General features: G+C 40.9%; 1 protein-coding gene across 8 annotated transcripts in view; it reads right to left on the reverse strand.

Annotated features, from left to right (window-relative positions):
* PTPN13 (protein tyrosine phosphatase non-receptor type 13) overlaps positions 1 to 18448 on the reverse strand; it is a 186066-nt gene that overhangs the window by 143910 nt on the left and 23708 nt on the right. For all 8 annotated transcript variants that reach the window (XM_030564946.1, XM_030564949.1, XM_030564942.1 and 5 more), the window contains exon 2: positions 1300 to 1419. In XM_030564946.1, the coding sequence (XP_030420806.1) occupies positions 1300 to 1414 (115 nt within the window). In that variant the 5' untranslated portion in view covers positions 1415 to 1419. The remainder of the gene's footprint in view (positions 1 to 1299; positions 1420 to 18448) is intronic.

Below are 18448 nucleotides of genomic sequence, written 5' to 3' on the forward strand. Positions count from 1 at the left end.
GACACATTAAAGAGCCACTTGTGGCTCCAAAGCCTCAGTCTGAGTATCACTGCTCTGAAGTAAGAGATGCCCATATCTTGGTGGGAAGATTTTCTTTACTTTTGTTTTGTTTAACCCCTTTTGCTGACTCAGGGCTGTTTGGTGGCATCAGAGACACAGAAAGGGGACGAGACAGTGAAGAGGCCCTGCCAGAAGGTGAGCACCAGCCTGCTAAAAAGATGCCTTGCAGTATCCATTGGGGTTGGGATGGAGTAATTGGACTCATGTGTACACCCACCCCATGCAGTCTAAAAGAGGGTGTCCCACCATGAGCAGATTTGTGACAGTTGCAAAAATAAGGAATTTTCAAAGTAGGGTCCAATTTTCTCAGAGTAGAATTACACATATAGCTGTATGTGCAGATTTATGTACAAAAAAAAAGCACATGTAAACAGGGGAGGTGCAAGGATGTTTCGCGCCCTAGGCAAAACTTCCACCTTGCACCCCTCCCAAGCCTTGTGGCAGCTTTCCCCCCCCTCTTCGTCTTGAGGCCCTCCGCCCCTGCAGCAGCTCACCCTGGCCTGGGAAGCCGTGCAGCAGCTCCCTGCCCCAGCTCACCTCTGCTCCGCCTCCTCCCCGAGCATGCCATCGCCGCTCCACTTCTCCCGCCTCCCAGGCTTGTGGCGCCAGTCAGCTGTTTGGCGCGGCAAGCCTGGGAGGGAGAGAAGCAGAGCAGGGCAGTGTGCTCAGGGGAAGAGGCGGAGCAGAGGTGAGCTGGAGCGGGGAGCGGTTCCCCTGCATGCCGCACCCCCCCTTACTTGCTGCAGGTGGCCCTCCCCGCACCCCTTTGCCCCAGGTCCCTCCACCTAAATGCCGATGACAGGGGCGGCTGAAGATCCGGCCGCGGCGGTCACCGTTGAAGGACCCAAAATGCCACCCCCAAATGCTAGTGCCCTAGATGACCGCCTAGGTCACCTAATGGGTTGCACCGGCCCTGCATGTAAATACAACTTCTCCACATTGGTACAAGTACTCTTTCAGAGACGAGCTTAAGTCTGACCTTTGAGCCTAATTTACATTTGTAAAAAATTTGCAAGGGGGAAAGGAAGGTGGCTGCAGGGAGAAGAGAGAGTGCCCTTAGGTTTGCCCAGGGTGGTTTAATGCCTAAAGAACTATACAACATTCCAGATGCTCCAGATTAGCAGCCAACATACTGTCATTTCTTCAAGCTTTTACTTCATTAAAGCAAAGATATTTAACCTGTTCTCAACATTTCTCCAGTAGCGTATGTGCTACCACTTCGAAGGCACAAGAGGTTACCTTTTCTGAATAACTCCTGAAGGCTTTCCGCACTTTGATTCAATACAGCCCATATTTCCTCTTCCTGCAGCGGCCCTCCCCGAACCTCCAGGGCTTCAGCCAGCGACACATGCATATTACCTGGGAAAGAAGACATAACTGGTTTAAGAGGGCATATATGCACATACATATACACTAGCAAAATTTTTTCCTTGTGTGTATCATTTAAGTGGAAATGTACATTTTTAAAGCCTAAATCACAAACTCTCTACCATGCTACTGTTAATAAAACATAGGTGGGGAATAAGGGGGGAAACCCCCTACAGAATTTTAATCACGAGTGAAACTTGTAATTAAAACATCATTATTAGAATGAAGCAGAGAAAAAAAGGAACACTTTTGGGGAAAAAAAACACATTAGCTTCATGTATTATCCAAAAATTAACTGCAACATTCTAGCATTAAGCTATCTGAACATCTGCTATGGGCAGGAGTTTGCTTTGTTTAAACAACTGACCAGAATGATTAACGTTTTCAGTTGATTTACATTAGTAAACCCATTAACACTTTCTGATTGGAGTAAATAACACCAGCAATTTATCAGAGAACAATCCCCTCCACTCCTAACATCACGGTTTTCAGATTTTTCCTACCCTAATCACAACACAGTGTATGCTGCTTAGAGAAAGATCAGTTCTGAATTTATATCTGCCGTATTCAGTGTCTGCTTAGTAAGCATGGGGAAAGTGTTGATAAATAGATTGTATCTCTGAAAATAATACAGCTTTGTTGCTTCATAGCTAGGAGAGTTAAAGACTTTGCAAAGAATTTAACAGTCACTAAAGAATATCACCATAATGCGGTCCACAGTTGTTTAATCAATCAACACACTATATGATTCTGACAATAACTGAATGTATCCCAAATGTATTCTTTTTAGTAGTCTAAGCTCCATTCATTCCTATGAGCTGAAAAGCATCTGAGACATTTACTTGCTAATTTTCTGCAGCTGAGCACAGATGCCAAATGTTTTCATCTTAAGCAATTGTGTCATTTTAGTGAAACATATAATAATTCTGCTACAGATACAGATAGAAAGTCTGTCTCTGTTTCTCTCCTCTGTTGCAGCAACATCTTGGGGCATGCAGGTCTCTTACATAGCAAATTAGAGATCATAATTGCTTTGTTTTCCATTTGGAAAGACTTCGATTCTGGCCTCTGTTGCACACAAGAACCCCAGACTCCACAGCTTCCATCACATCTTCCTAAGAGAGAACTGCTTTAAAAGAAAGTTAATTACTAACTCTAACTTCATGGGGTCAGTACCTTGCTCTTCAAGGAATGTGACATATGTGCCTATAGAGCAGGTTATTTCTGAAATGCAGTGGGTTTTTTTAAAAAGCAACCAACCAACAACCCCAAAAAACAAAACAAAAAAATTAAAAAAAAAAAAAGCAGCTCAGGTTGTCATTGCCAACTCATATGCCTTGACGTTTTGTAGGAGAGAATAAATGGTCTATATTATCTTGCTTATATGTATTCTTATGTAGCTCGTGTTGATTTTGTTAGTTATCCAGCTTCAGGCCTAGCCAAACATATGCTGCTGCAGGAAGTAGCTATGGCTATTCAATGGGTGGCACATATCACTCTGAGACAACGCTGAACCAATCATCCAATAGAATTGTAGAGTGTATTGCACCACCAGAGGTATCTTTTCCCACATAAGATGAAAACCAGAAGTTCTGATCATTAGTGGTCAGATTGCTAACTATGTAGATATGATCTGGTCCCGTAACCATAGTATCCTGGGTAGGCTTGGCAACCTCAGGATATTAACCCTATAGCCTGGCCAAATGCCTTTTTGAATAGCTACATTCCATCTCTCATTTCCCCATGCATTTGGTATCCTTCGCTTCCTGACCTATATACACTGTTAAAAAGCTGTTCAGGCCTATCCAGAAGATTACTCCGCTGGTGCAGTAACTGTGGATCTTCAAGATGTGTCCCCCTATGGGTGCTCCACTGCATGTGCACAGGCGCCTCTCAAGTCCTCGATCAGAGATTTTCAGTTAGCTGCGTCTGTTCGGCCTATGCACGCATCTTATACCTCCTTGAGCCGGACACCGAGACTATATAGGGGTATGTGGGCGAACGCCCTCAGTTCCTTCTCCACCTAAACATCCCTTGAGGAACAGTCCAAAGCAGAGGGGAAGGAGGGTGGGCAGTGGTAGGTGTTTGAGGAATAGGAGGCTAGGGCACCCTTCAAATGTTCCTCTTGTGCTTGGTGGGGAGGGGGAGAAGGATAGGGCTGAACAACTCTGGACTCCCTATGAGAGGATATCAGTCCCTGGGGTCCCAATGCGGCTATAGGGGAGTCCATATGGAAGTGCTAGTGGCATGCAGAGTTAGTTCCACCACCCTTGGTAGTAAGCACGATCCTCCTGTAACTGTCAGACAAAGGATTCTTGAAGGTGTATGTCAGAGAACCCTGAACATAAATAGAGGACACTGACTGACAGTCTTCCTCATTTTCTTTTATCTCATCCATTGCAGGGGGGACCCCACAGAAAATGGCGGTGAGTCCTGCGCTACAGGAGGGCAGTAATCCAGACATCAAGGTCTCTCTATCGAGACACACTCAGTACCCATGAGGAGAAGGGACTCTGGCTCATCTGTTATCCAGAGGTCCCTTGTATATCTTAATTCTTGAGGTATCGAGTAAGGGACTGGTACCAACATGGTATCCAAGTCCATGGTCACTGACGCCAATGGTACCATTGGTGGGTGTATCAAAGTTGATGCCAATTGTATTTGGCCCCATTGCATGCTAGGTTCTGAATGCTTAGGTACCAACAACTGGGCCGAACATGAAGGTGCCCGTCCTGGATGTCTATTCCTGCCCTCCTTGCTTGAACACGGGACCAAGGTCCCATTGGAGCTGTGGGACTTCACAGTCCCGCTGATATTGTAGGAGGAGTCCTTCGACTTAATGGCATCAGGCTGAGAAGTCGAGGCTTCAGAGACTGTGGATCTTGTCAGACACCTGATATTTTTCACAGCTTGCCTCTTAAGGTGAGAGTCTATGCTCCTCTTTTTTTGGAAACTTTCCCTAACACTTCCCAAGTCTCCCTGGTGTTAAGGGAATGCTGCGCTGAGATAGAAAGGGTGCTGGATCTATCTGGAGACAGATGTATAGGGGGAGTCTCCTGACTTGGCTCAGATGCTGGTAACAGGGAGCGCTTCATAACAAACAGCCAGTGCTTAACCTCCCTGTTCTTCCTCACCCTGGACTTGATGGCTAAACAGAAGTTGTACTTCTGGGAGATGTGAGACTCCTCCAAGCAACAGATGCACTTAGAAGCCTCTCAGCAGGAGAGGCAGTGTTTGAGGCCTAGAGAGTCAGGCATGGCCTGCTGGGAGAAACAAATCCCCCATAGTGAAAGAGAGGAGAAAATGATTCTCTCCCTATTTAGCTCTAGTAACTATCTATAACAACACTAAAACTAACTACGCTAACTAAGTATTCTGAGAGAATTATAAAAGCCAAGGCACACTCAAGGCAGAGTGCATGCTAAGGCTCCGTCTCAGGCTGAGGCAGCTAAGAAGGAACTGAAGGCAGTTTGCCTGAGCACCCATATATAGTCTTGATGTCTGGCACAAGGAGGCATAGGGCGCATGCATGAGTCAAACAGACATTGCTAACTGAAAATCTCTGATCAAGGGTTCGAGAGGTGCATGCAAACCTGAAGTGGACCACCCACTGGGCCACTATTCGGCATAGGTATTTAAACAGTGGGTGACATTTTAACATGTATCTATGTCTATACATTGTTTACACTTTGGAATCCTTTAGAATAAAAAGGTGCTATATTTAAATATATGTAATTGTCACTTATAACAGAAGAAAAGTGCCTGACACAGGCACTGCTGCCAATGTACTAAACAGTACTCCTACATTGTACTGCTATTTGAAAGAACTAATGGTTGCATTAGTTCAGAGAAATAATTTATTTTTCTCTCTAAGTCATTTAACATTCAATTTTCATTAAATGTATTTATTAATCTGAAGTGTTTTCAGTAACCACGCTGTGAAGTCACTAGGTCAAACCAGCATAAAAATAATTTACAACTGTAAAGTCACAAAAATTAAGGACTGAAAGAAATCCATTAAAAGAAAGTCAAGGGAATTTAGAGATGAGTAAAGTTTGAAAATCCAAGAAGGGGAAGATGCTTCAGTGTCATCCTACTTCACCTGTTATGACTAGGTAATTAGAGATTTAGGGGCAAATTTAGACTTGCATAAATGGGTGAAAGCCAGACATGCACCTGCTTCCAGTCTGAATTGGACCTTAACAGGGAATTTTGTCTCAAATGTTGAGATCTGAATTTACAATAAAAAGGGATAAAATGGATGGAAAAAGAAGGGATATCTTCTACCTGCAAAGACTGAAGGCAGGTGTTATCAAAATGTTGGCTACTTATGCCATACCATAAAGAAGTATGTGCTGACAGCATGTGGAATACTACAAAGAAGATCACAGAGAATTTAGCTAATGGTTCCTCGATAATTGAGGTTAGACTATAAAACTGGACAGCTCATCACATAATACACTTCTATGTAATTTTGCAAGCTATGTTTATTTGTTCTGAGATGTATATAAAGAATCAACGGAAGCAGGATCTGGAGCATTTCACTTGAGTCATTGATTCTAATCCAACCAAGGTTGATAGTCCCTGAAATTTTTTTACCATCTGATACATGTTTGCTGGCCTTTGTAAATTAGTCCCTGTTCAGTTTATTTTTAGCAACCTTATTCACGTTAGCAAAGGGCCCAGGAAGGGAGGAGAAAAAAATGTAACTACATTTGCTTTAGGTAACCATGAAGCCTAACGCAAAATGATTTTTGCTACTATACACCTCTACCCCAATATAACGTGACCCGATATAACACGAATTCGAATATAACGTGGTAAAGCTGCACTCCAGAGGGGCGGGGCTGCACGTTCCGGCGGATCAAAGCAAGTTCAATATAACGCGGTTTCACCTATAACGCAGTAAGATTTTTTGGCTCCCTAGGACAGCGTTATATTGGGGTAGAGGTATATTTCTAATTGATTACACTAGTCATTCTACTCACCTGCTTTTAATTGTCAAATGTAAAGAAGCTAGCAAAGCTTATTACAGCAGCTTTCATCATTCTGTTCAGAGACAGACAGAGGCTATTATCTCTAGCTCACATAATCTTCAAAATAACTTTGCTTTACAGGTTTATTCAACATATGTCCCAAGACTGCATCTGCATTATTGTATGTGTAGGTGAGTAACTGAAGGTTTTCTCTTGGGCTTCTCATTTCTTCTCCTACCTAAGTTTCACTGTTTCTTCTTCTGCATCCTGAATTTGAAATAAAAAAGTCTGAGACACCAGCTGAGAATGGTGAAACGAAAACATTTTAAAATGGCATATGGCTGACTCAGTGCACACCCTGCCCATGTTTGTTTTGTTTGAACACTTTATACTAGTCATAAGAGCAGGAGCTATTTTCATAAATATCACTATTGAAAGCAATGATAGACAATTTTGACAAGTAGTTCTCATATATATATTAGAGACTACAAATTTAAAAGTGGAATTGAACAGTCACTTCAGAAAGTGAAACAACTAAAGAACTTTGCCCATGTATTATGAGTCCATGAATTATATATCCTCCTGTTTTGAATTTTGACCTGAATATATTGTTCCTAGGTTTTTGTCTCATCTTCCAGCATTGGCATGTTTCTGTACTGAAAAAGTTTAAAACAAATGCTAGAACCTACCTGACTAAATACAAGTGAATGCTCTATTTCAGTAGCTCCAGTTCACTTAAATGTTTGGAGCTACTTCATACTTGTTTGTAATCTCATCAATTTGCACTGCCAAGAAATGTGTACAACAGATGTTCCAATGGTGGGCTGTGCAGTACCACAGATGTGCTAAAAATTGTGTAAATCTAATATGTGGGAATGATGTTAGAGTTTCTGGATTACCATTTCATCTCAGCAATAGAACTACTCTGGATTTAAATATAGTTTTTCCATTTGATGTAATTGAAAAAAGAAAAAAGTACTCTATGTGTTTTAGGTCTGTCCTAAATTACCCAGATATTGACAAAACAAAAAAAACCCTCTCAATTCATTTATATAAAAGTCCAAATTGCAAACCTATCTTCTTCTGTACCATATTCTGCATATTACACTTAGAGTAAGAGAACAAACTGCAAGTGTACCAACAAATATTTGTTGAAACTAGTATCCACAGCAAAGCTCTTCTTCTCTTAGCCACAGGTTAACTTCATACACCTCTCCCCTCTTCTTTCTCTTTTTAGATAAAAGACCCGCAAGAAGCAACACAGCTAGGGAAAGCTTATTATAACAGTGGGATCAAAAATTGGGTGCCTAAAATTAGGTTCCTATATTTAAATTTAGGTACCTAAACATATATTTGTCCCAATTTTCAGATGAGTTGATCATCTTCAAATCCCACTGAAGGCAATGGGAGCTGCAGGCTGTGCTTAATTTGTGCCAGGGCTTGCCAAGGCTGAGCGCTGGCACCTCTGGTCTTGGCAGTTCATAGCCCTGGCACCTCTGGGCTTCCTGTGTCAGTTATGAATGTAAAAAAATTGCTTGAGAGACAGCAACTAATTGCTTAAGCCCCGGCACCTCTTTCATTACAAATTAAGCACTGATTGGAGGTGCTCAGCAGCTTTGAAATTCCCCCCATTAATATTGTGGGGGCCTAATATTTTGGAGCTAAATCTCATGGCCTATAACAGGGGTAGGCAACTTATAGCATGGGTGCCGAAGGCGGCACGCGAGCTGATTTTCAGTGTCACTCACACTGCCTGGGTCCTGGCCACTGGTCTGGAGGGCTCTGCATTTTATTTAATTTTAAATGAAGCTTCTTAAACATTTTAAAAACTTTATTTACTTTACATACAACAATCGTTTAGTTATATATTATAGACTTATAGAAAGACACCATCTAAGAACGTTAAAATGTATTACCGGCACGCAAAACCTTAAATTAGAGTGAATGAATGAAGACTCAGCACACCACTTCTGAAAGGTTGCCGACCCCTGGCCTATAATTACAGAATGTTGACTTGATCTTCTTTGTTTGTATTGACCAACTCCCCTCCTCCCCTCACATCATCTTCAAGGAATGGAATGTGCCAGTATGTTTGAGTCTGTCCCCCTCTTAGGCCACGTCCAGACTACCCGCCGTATCGGCGGGTTAAAATTGATTGCTTGGGGATCTAATCTAGACGCGATATATCGATCCCCGAGCGCGCTTATATCGATTCCGGAACTCCATCAACCCCAACGGAGTTCCGGAATCGACACGGAGAGCCGCGAACATCGATCCCACGCCGTCTGGATGGGTGAGTAATCCGATCTTAGATATTCGACTTCAGCTACGTTATTCACGTAGCTGAAGTTGCGTATCTAAGATCGATTTCCCCCCCCAGTCTGGACAAGCCCTTAATGCAGTTTCTGACTATGCCAAACTGAGGAATCCTGGAAAAAATTACTGTGGATGCAGCACATTATCCTTTGAAGCCTAATTTTGAGATACGAGCATGCTTAGATGTGTGCACCAGAGATTACATGCCTAATTTATAATACACTGATTGCACAAACAAATCAGGAATTTTGTTGTTCAAATACCAATTCACGCATACAATCATTGTAAATACATGTGCCAAGTCCAAACACATTCGCATTTTTCCACAAAATGCATAATAGGTGGCTCAACTTTTCTTTTACCCTCTTTAGGGATGAAGAGGTAGAATTTGTGCAAAATCCAGTTCTTTCACTCTATCCAGGGACGGGAGAAAAAAAGTTTCTCTCCCTCTGTCTGTCATAACCCTTAAGAGTTGTAGGCTTCAAGACGATATTGCAGCTTTTCCTCTCTGTTAACAACTCCCACGGATTTCAGTAATTCAGAGTTTTGATGACCCACCAACAATCTTCTCTGGTACCTTTTGCTCTTATTAACTACCTATGTAAGTAGGATATTATTATTTATTTTAATGCATACTGTTCCCTTACTGGAGACCACTGCAATGATCATTGCTAATTCAATCAGTTTTTAAAGTGTGGGAGTAAAAAGAAAGGCTCTCCTTGTATATTTGTCCAGCAAAGTTTGTTTTTCTCATTTCCTCCCTTGTAGGCAGATGCAGAGTTTAACAAACGCTATGAACAAGTGTGACAAAGTGGGACTGTTCCTAATGTTTCCTCTGAATACTGTGTGGGTGCCTCAGTTTCCCCAACAAGGTACATCCATCTTCCTTGGATAATCTTTGAGGGATATGAGGAAGGTTTTTCTGAAATCAATCACCTCTTCTTCTGAGTGAGAGCTCAATGGAACAGGTCTGAGAGCGGGTAATCTAAGCTTCTGTTGGAATGTAGAAAGAGGGCTTCTACAATTATTTTTTTTTGATGGGATGAAGACTGGCAAAGTGTACATCTAGGGTATATATACGCTGCTGGTATACTCAGCTGAACCATGCAGTGATACTTTTTGAAAGACATTCACTGCAAGCCTTAGGCATTTTTCCTGCAAGCCTTCATTTCACCCTCCATTTCCAACATCTGGAGTTTTAGAGAGCAGAATGTGCCATGCTTGGAGCTGAGGCTTGCATTTGCAAGACACTCTTTCTTCATGTTGCTCTAGAAGCATGTGCTTTCTCTTCTGGTTGATGGGAGAGTAAGGTCAGCCTGTGGCACAGAACGTATCCCACAATGGAAGGCTGGCAAGTACTGCTGCCAGCAATACACTCCTTCCCTTTTCTCTTCCATACACTCTCACCAGAACAAGATGAACTTGTTTATTTGATGCTTCATGTGGAGCAAAACTAGCAAATCCACTCCAAGCTGTGTACCATTCTCATGTGAGTCATGTCTTTTAGGAGACTGCACAATGTTCTTTCACACATCAAGTATCAACGATGCTCAGCAGAGATGACATTTCACATCTAGCACTCCAACACTATTCAGAACGCTACATAATTATGACTACAAAGTAAACGTAATCCTTGTAAATGTAAATAATAGTATGACTTGTAGCCATCTCGAGTTTAATCTTCAGCATAAGAATCTTGGGCAACTCCCTTATTTTGGTGGTGATTGACTCCAGAGTGGAGTCAGCTACAAAGAGGCAGGTCTCCCTAGGTGTGCTTTTCATATGCAACTTTTTTTTTTAATTGCTAAGAAGGAAAAGAGTGCCTGTGACTAATGCAAATCCAATAAATGAAAGTGACTAACAGAACTGGGAAGACTGGTTAGTAATGGTAACCCTTTTAAAATAGGCAGATGAGCCAATTATATCATCTCATTAAATAGCTTCTACCAAAACAAACATCACTATTCTAATGCTGCATGAAATAATTACAGGCCAGAATAATATGCACTACAGAACAAGTAACCTGTTGATGCCTAATAATCATGTGCTATGTAACTTTCCACAACACAGAGTATAATCTTCGTAGAGAGAATGGGTGTCCCGCTATCCCTAGGAATCCCTCTTAATGGTTAGGTGTAGACACTATTGTAACGCTGCTGTCCATGAAGCTACAGAGACTGCAATGGTCCTACACAGCAGGGTTGGATGAAAACTGATCATCATTTTTGACAAAAAAATATAAATAAAAAATTGGATTGGAATTTTTTTATTTAAATCATTCACTTAAATCAGTCTATATTTCTAGACTGTCCCATGGAGTTGGGAAGTGGCACTGTCTGCACTAGGATAGGGATGTAGACCCCTGCTGAAAGACAGCCTCGGGATGGCAGCCCATTATGTGCACCTTGCTCTTTCCATTTTAACTAGGAAAAAGAACCAGCTATTTCTGCTTGTTTCACAGCTGAAGAAGAACTGACAGGTATTGTTAATGAACAATTAGATCCAGCTTGAAAGTGACACACAGAAAAGATTTAAACATTACTAATCACTTGATGGCATCCCTGTGAAGCAGTGGTTACTATTATCTCCCAATCAATCTATAGTATTTATTAGCTGCCTATGACTAAAATAACACAATGATTGGTGCACTAGAATAAGTAGGCAGAAGTACAATGGATCACTAAGTTCAGTGTCCCTGTGAAAATTTCCTGAACAAGCAAGTTACAAATTAAGTGGAGAGTACCGAATACCAGTTTCACCTACAGACTTATCCATCCACTCAAAATGTAATAATGTAGATTAAAGGCTTGTCTATATGGGAAAGTTTGACTAGTTATCCAGTATAATTATACTAGGTTAGTTAAACCGAAGTAGTTACACCGGTATAACTTCCCAAATGGACAATTTTAATCCAGAATAAGAGTGGGTTTTTTCTGTTTTGCTTAAATTCCTTCCAGAGAGACATAATCTAAACTGAAAAAGCCACTCTTATTCTGGAATAAGAATGTCCACACAGGTCATTATACCAGTGTAATTATATCAGTTTAAATTCACACACTGGTTTAATATGGCTTGTCTACCCTGGAAAGTTACTCCACAGGGGTTCATTTTCTATTAGGGACCAATGATGTCACCCTTAGGGCTAGTCTACACTAGAAGCACTACACTGGTGCAGTGATGCAGCTGCGCCACTGTAGCACGTCTGGCGAAGACACTCGATGCCAACGGGAGAGAGCTCGCCTATCGGCATAATTACTCCACCTCTATGAGAGGCAGAAGCTATGTCAGCAGGAGAGCGTCTCCTGCTGACATAGTGCTGGTGTGGACATTGGTTAGGTTGCTGTAGCTTGCGTTGCTCAGGGGTGGCTTTTTCACACCCCTGAATGACCAAAGTTATATCGACATGGGGCAGGTTTACACTACCGCTTGAGTCATGGCAAATACTACTTTATTACAAAAGTTGTCCCAGTAAAATCAATGGGATTCTGAATGTAGTAAGGTGGTATTCAAAGTGAATACAGGAGGCGAAATAGAACTTTTAGTAAAGAACCAGCCAGGGTATGCTAATGGAACACTGTTATAGTAATTATTTCAGGGATGTTTGATGACCTGTATTATACAGGAGGTCAGACGAGCTGATCCCTATAGTCCCTTCTGGCTTTGGAATCCATGAATGAAAAGCATAGAAAAGAAGGCTGACTTAAGATGGCACTGCAGCTTTGTTCTGTGAATTTCCTATTTCCTATGTAAGTTTGAATCTTTAATTGTTGTTTAACTATTACATTATATCCACCATTCTAACACTGAACTTTTACACATCTCTAATTCAGTCTCATGAAAATAAGTGCTAAACCATAGCAACAGGTTATTTTGACACCAAGTTTTAGATATCAAGATGTGAAGGTCTCTCTCTTCTCCCCCACTGCTATGGTGTTGTTTTTTTGTTGTGAGCAAAGCACTGGGATCATTTTATTTTTTAAGCTGAGTTTTATTTCAGATACAAACCAACTGGGGAAAAAAACAGTCGCAGTCTCAAATGTCTCAGCAATGAGATATTCTTTTGAACAGGACACTAGAAGAGGAGTTGTTTGTTTTACTAGGATACCAGGACATTTTCTTTACTGCCAAAACAATCTGATGTTTTGTATATGGCCTGGAAGGTATTATTTTATAGCTATTTATTGAGAAACTCTAGAAACAAATTTAATTTTTCTAATTGTATTTTGATTCTGCTAATGTACTTGTATATTGGTGAGAAGGCAAGTTTTGTTAACAAAGACCCTGGCATTTGAGCAGCCCTTGCTCAAGTAAGATCACCCATTGACATCATTGGAATAGTTCATATAAATTACTACTTTAAGTTTCATATCACTCCCTTATCAAGGAAACAGCAACTGTGACTTTGACAAAGACTTACAGCATAACAAAATTAGTAAATTTGAAATGGAAGTCTGTTGCTTTATAATAAGGCCCTTTGGGTAGATAGGACAGGAGGAAAAAAAAATCACACTATACAACAGGGATTGGAAACCTTTGGCACATGGCACGCTAGGGTAAGCCCCCTTGCGGTCCGAGCTGGTTTGTTTACCTGCTGCGTCTGCAGGTTCGGCCATTTAGAATTTGTCACTTAACTGAGTTAGACCTCCACCTTGATATAACGCTGTCCTCGAGAGCCAAAAAATCTTACCGCATTATAGGTGAAACCGCGCTATATCAAACTTGCTTTGATCCACCAGAGTGCGCAGCCCGCCCCCCCGGAGCGCTGCTTTACCACGTTATATCCGAATTAATGTTATATTGGATAGCGTTATATTGAGGTAGAGGTGTATTTGACAAATTGCTTCAAGGAATCATCTCAACTATGAGATATTTTTAATACCATGTCACTAAACTTTATCATGCTGTTTATATTTTTCTTCTATCAAAATAAAAGAGTCATTGTCACTACAATTTAAAAAGGAACAGAACAGAGATTATGTTTCCATTTATTTATTATGGAGCAACTTCTTAAATGCAGCTTTATTATCCCCAAGTAAGCAATCCTCTAGAATGGTACAAAGGAACTCTTCCCAGCTGGTCAAAAATTAAACCTAAATCCTTTCCTGCATTCTCGTCTCCCCTTTGACTTTCCTGAAAGCCCTCACAAGCAATGATTTCTTTTTTAAACATTGCTGCCATCCTAACCCACCACCTTGAGTGATGCTTTTGGAGCCTAAACTTAGAAAAAAGGAAAAAGGATTAATGTAGGACAGCCAGGGCACTCAATGAATTTAAGGGACTGCTGACAGATGATGAGCACAGTCAACAATCATTCTTAAGGCTGGCATAGGAACTGATCAAGTTCTCAAGTTTAGTGTTTATAATACACCCGTCACTGTAGAATCTGAGTTTTTTCTATAGTAAAAAGGTTGTGTTGCCTGTCCAGAAATCTCTGATTCTTTGGCTAGAAGCTGGAAATAGAAGTTTTCAGGGGGACCTGATATTTGCTGTGTGAAGGGAAAAATACTTCAGTATGACATTCAGTGTTGTTACGGATGGGACCCATATGTCTTTAGTGATACGCAACCATTTCTCATGGAAGAGTGCTATAGCTCCTAGTAAGGAGAGTGAGATGCTATCTTTAGATTCCAGTTCCTTTGCTCTACTACAGAAAGGTTTGAGTTTCTGTCCTGGGGAAAGAGCATAAACTTGGATTTCAATTACTTGAACTTGTTGGGGAAAGATATAAAAAAGAAAAATTGCGTCTTTTAGGACCAAAGAGGGAGTTTTAAAAGTTCAGGATGCTCAATACTGTGTTTCCTCAAACAAAGGGAAAAAACATGCACTCTAAATCTAAGACTTACTTTAAATTAGACACAACAAAAAGAAAATAAAGCCTCTTTCAAAAAACTCAATGTGTATTTTTCTTCTTTACATATTGCTCCTACTCTGAGAATAGGATGACTGTACTCTCTAAATGCAGGCTGAGTTCTTAGAAACGTAAAAGACAGATACACAGTAAAGATCAAATTAATAGATACTTATATCATACATCAAATAACTTTCAGAAATAAATGGTATTTTACACCCACACCCCACTGTACTTTAAAATCTTTATCAAGTATTTCACTGAAGAATTCCGATATTCAGACGCAAAGGGTTACAGCCTTCCTTATGGAGAATAACTCTGCTTTCCAAAGGGATTACCTTCAGAGAACTGAGCTCCATCCTGAGCATGGCTGCCAGCATTCCATTCTCTGAATGACACAGACAGAAATTTGCACACCTCTAGGGAAAGTTAGGTACATAGCAAGGGGATCTGACTTGATTTGACAGTTTATGTAATAATGGTCCTAGATACACCAAGTAGAAAGCACAGACACTTGACAAGCTACTGGTTCATAATTTCTTACTCCCACTCTGTTCCATTATCACCCATGTCAAAGGAATCCATAGGAGAGACAGATTCTAAAGGAAATGAGAAGCATCAGCTGGCAAGATTCGAATTCTAGCTCTCTAAACTTCCTCCTGTCATGAAGGAAAGGAGTGCCTTTCATACAGGAACTCATTTTTATTCAATTCATTTTGCAGCATAGGACATAATCCTGAAAGACAGGAGGGGTTTTAACAGGCCAGAAGTGTAGGTCTATTTTCGGAGCTGTCAGCCATGAGTTTCAGTTCTCAATAGGGAGCCTAGAAAGCTTAAGGTTTTTGACCAAAGCTTTACAGCAGGAGTCTGCAAGCATTTTAAATAGATTCGGTACCACCAGATGGACTAGGGCTATGGAATCAGTTTTTCCTTTGTCCAGAAACTAATCTCCCTCTCCTCTGCATGGCACTGCAAGTATAGGGTCCTGGCACTGGTACCCAGTTGTACGAGGTAGAACCAGTTTATTGTTTAGTGTATAGAAATGTCTATAGTACTTATCATCATAGTATAGTTCCCTTCCTAAGAATCTTCCAAGGAAACGCCTAGATGTGTGAATTGCGCAAAGAGGAATCTGACCCTAAATGACAACCACTTCTTGAAAGCAAATCAGATTGGTAAGGGGATGGTAAGGATTTTTTTTTTCTGAGGCAGTGCAATTTCTTAGAGGGGTAAAGGTGTGGGCATAGGTGGGACAGAAGAGAGACTCTCAAGAGTTCTTCTAGGAGTGTTATCTTTGAATAGGAGCATGCTGTACTTTCCCAAGAGACAAGGAATTTGATTCTACCATAAACTTAATACGAGAAAAAGGGCCAAATGAGCTACATGATCAGGTCATAGTATTAGGTCTATCAGGCACGTGATTCAGTCACAAACAACTGAACCTCGCTCACGTCTAAAAACATTCACTTTGAACACTGCCAGGAACTCTTATCTTCTTTCCTAACATAAACTGGACTGCCATTGCCATCAGTTAGGCTGGTACACAGGAAGCAAAAGGCCTTTTGCTGATTGAGGGATAGATTGTATGACCTTCACTCACATTTAATAGCGCTAATTCACAAGAGTAATCCCACAGAAGCCATTTCAAGGAAAAACTACACGGTGCAGAGGATGTCTGTGCTGTGACTCATTTCAAAGACATTAAGGTTCATTCTTGCTGTAATGTCAAATTAAGCACATGACAAGATTAGCCTGGTCCATGACAACTAGTTAGAGTCTTTACTGTCAATCTGAAGAGCTCTTCCTTCTAGGCTTGATTCTGCACCCTCTACCTTTGTAGAAGAGGATATAAAACTCATACATGCAGAGGGCTATTCTGTACATAAAAGAGTAGAACTGGTAAAGATGCAAGTATTCTGAATGCAGACAGTTGAAGGAGGGGACAGACCCAGAAGATCTAACTAAGAAAGCAGGGTGAGGTGCAGGGGATGTTGTTTTAGAACCATAAAGTGGATTTTGAATTCATTTGAGATGGGCACAGTGACTGGGTCTCACTAGCTGGAGAAATGAAAAAAATCCATACTCGCTGAAGTTTGTACAGTAAATGTTTAGAAGAAATATCAAGACAAGAATTGATGTAGAAATAAGTAAGGATTTCAGCAGAGGCAAAGTTGCAAATGTTGAAGTAACTGGCAAACTACACTTTTTGCACATCTTGAAGCACAATGCATGATCAATTATTTTTACATCACTCACTACAATTCTTCTGGGCTTTTAACCTGAAATACAATTATAAATCGGAAGGTTCCTAGGGTCTTATAAATTTAAAAAAAGAAAAAATAATAATTTTACAACCACCCTTTGGATGCATAATCTTTAAGCAGGAATAGTTCCATTTCTTTCTACGTTATGGTAAACAACCCCCTTCTCCCCAAGTCATATTGCTTTGACTAAATGGGAACTCTTGTTTTAAAATTTGAGCCTGTTTTTAGCCACTTTACAACTTTGATATTTATATCATTCTTCCTTCAGCAGGAAATGTCTCATTACCACCACTAACACAAGTGTAATAGACACCCTCAAAACACAGCCACTGTGTTCACTGAAGCGATACATAATAACTGGAATTTCATGCCCCTTTAAGGTAGACTATTTCTTAATAATTTGATGGCTAAGTCTTGCAATAGGTTGCATTTTGTACTTCAGCTTAATTTTACATCCAATTTGCTGCAAGGGAAACATCTCTAGGAAAGCATGGAAAAGAACAGTTTTTCTATAATAGACATTAGCTAGTGTCAGAAGAAAGCTCATTACTTTAAATGTCAGCCTGGACCGGCTTCCCCAGCGGTGATTTAAAGGGTCCAGGGCTCCAGCCACTTTGGGGAGCCCTGGGCCCTTTAAAGCGCCACTGGAGCTCTGGCAGCAGGGCTCCGGTGGCACTTTAAAGGACCCAAGGCTCCCTGCAGCGGCCGGCGCTCTGGGCCCTTTAAATGCTCACCAGAGCCCCGCCATCCCCGGGTTGTATCGTATCTCTGGAATACCTGAAGAACAAGACACTTTATAGCAAGCTCTTCTTCAGATGTAAATACATTTTTTTAACCCTCTTTCCTTATGGAGACCAAAAGCTTACGGAGAGGCTTACATTGTCTACCTTAAATCTTGCAATTAGGAGGTTTTAGCTCTAGATTAATTAGGAGACAAAGCTACTCTAAGACTTGGAAAGACTACAGACGCCCCCCGGGTTACACAAACCCGACTTATGCAAATCCGCACTTACAGAAAGAGTTCCGTAAGCTAGAAATAGGAGGGGTGGTTTTTGTTTTTTTTCATATGGTCGGGTATACGTTTCCAACTTACGCAAAATTCGAGTTACGCAAGGCATTCCGGAACAGAACGCATGCGTAAGTCGGGGAGCATCTGTATAGGAAATCATGATCTTGCACTAAAACTTTAGTTGACACAGCACATATGGCTCAGTACTAAACTTACACAAGTGAGTAAGAACCTGACAGGGGAATTAAAGTCCTTCATCATTCACTGCACTTCAGGGAACTATGCAATTATGATTTTGCAAAATTTGGCGCCCTGTTTATAATTTAACAATTGCTACATTAGATATATTGCTCCTTCAAATTTTCCCCCCCCCCACAGAGCTGAGCTCTGATTCATCCTAAATATAGATGCTGCCAACAATAAACACAGACACAGGATCCTTTTTGTCTTTTAACTGTACTTGCTGGCTAAGCAATTGCAAATCCTCTTCCTTTTTGATGTGATAGGATTTTTTTTTTAATAAGATCCTGGATCTACCATTTACTGCTGACACTAATTCAAATTATCACTAGATTTCTGGTTATCAAGCCAAGAAATTGAAAGACGA

This window comes from Gopherus evgoodei, chromosome 5 (genome assembly GCF_007399415.2).
Source record: "Gopherus evgoodei ecotype Sinaloan lineage chromosome 5, rGopEvg1_v1.p, whole genome shotgun sequence".
NCBI classification, from domain to species: Eukaryota; Metazoa; Chordata; order Testudines; family Testudinidae; genus Gopherus; species Gopherus evgoodei.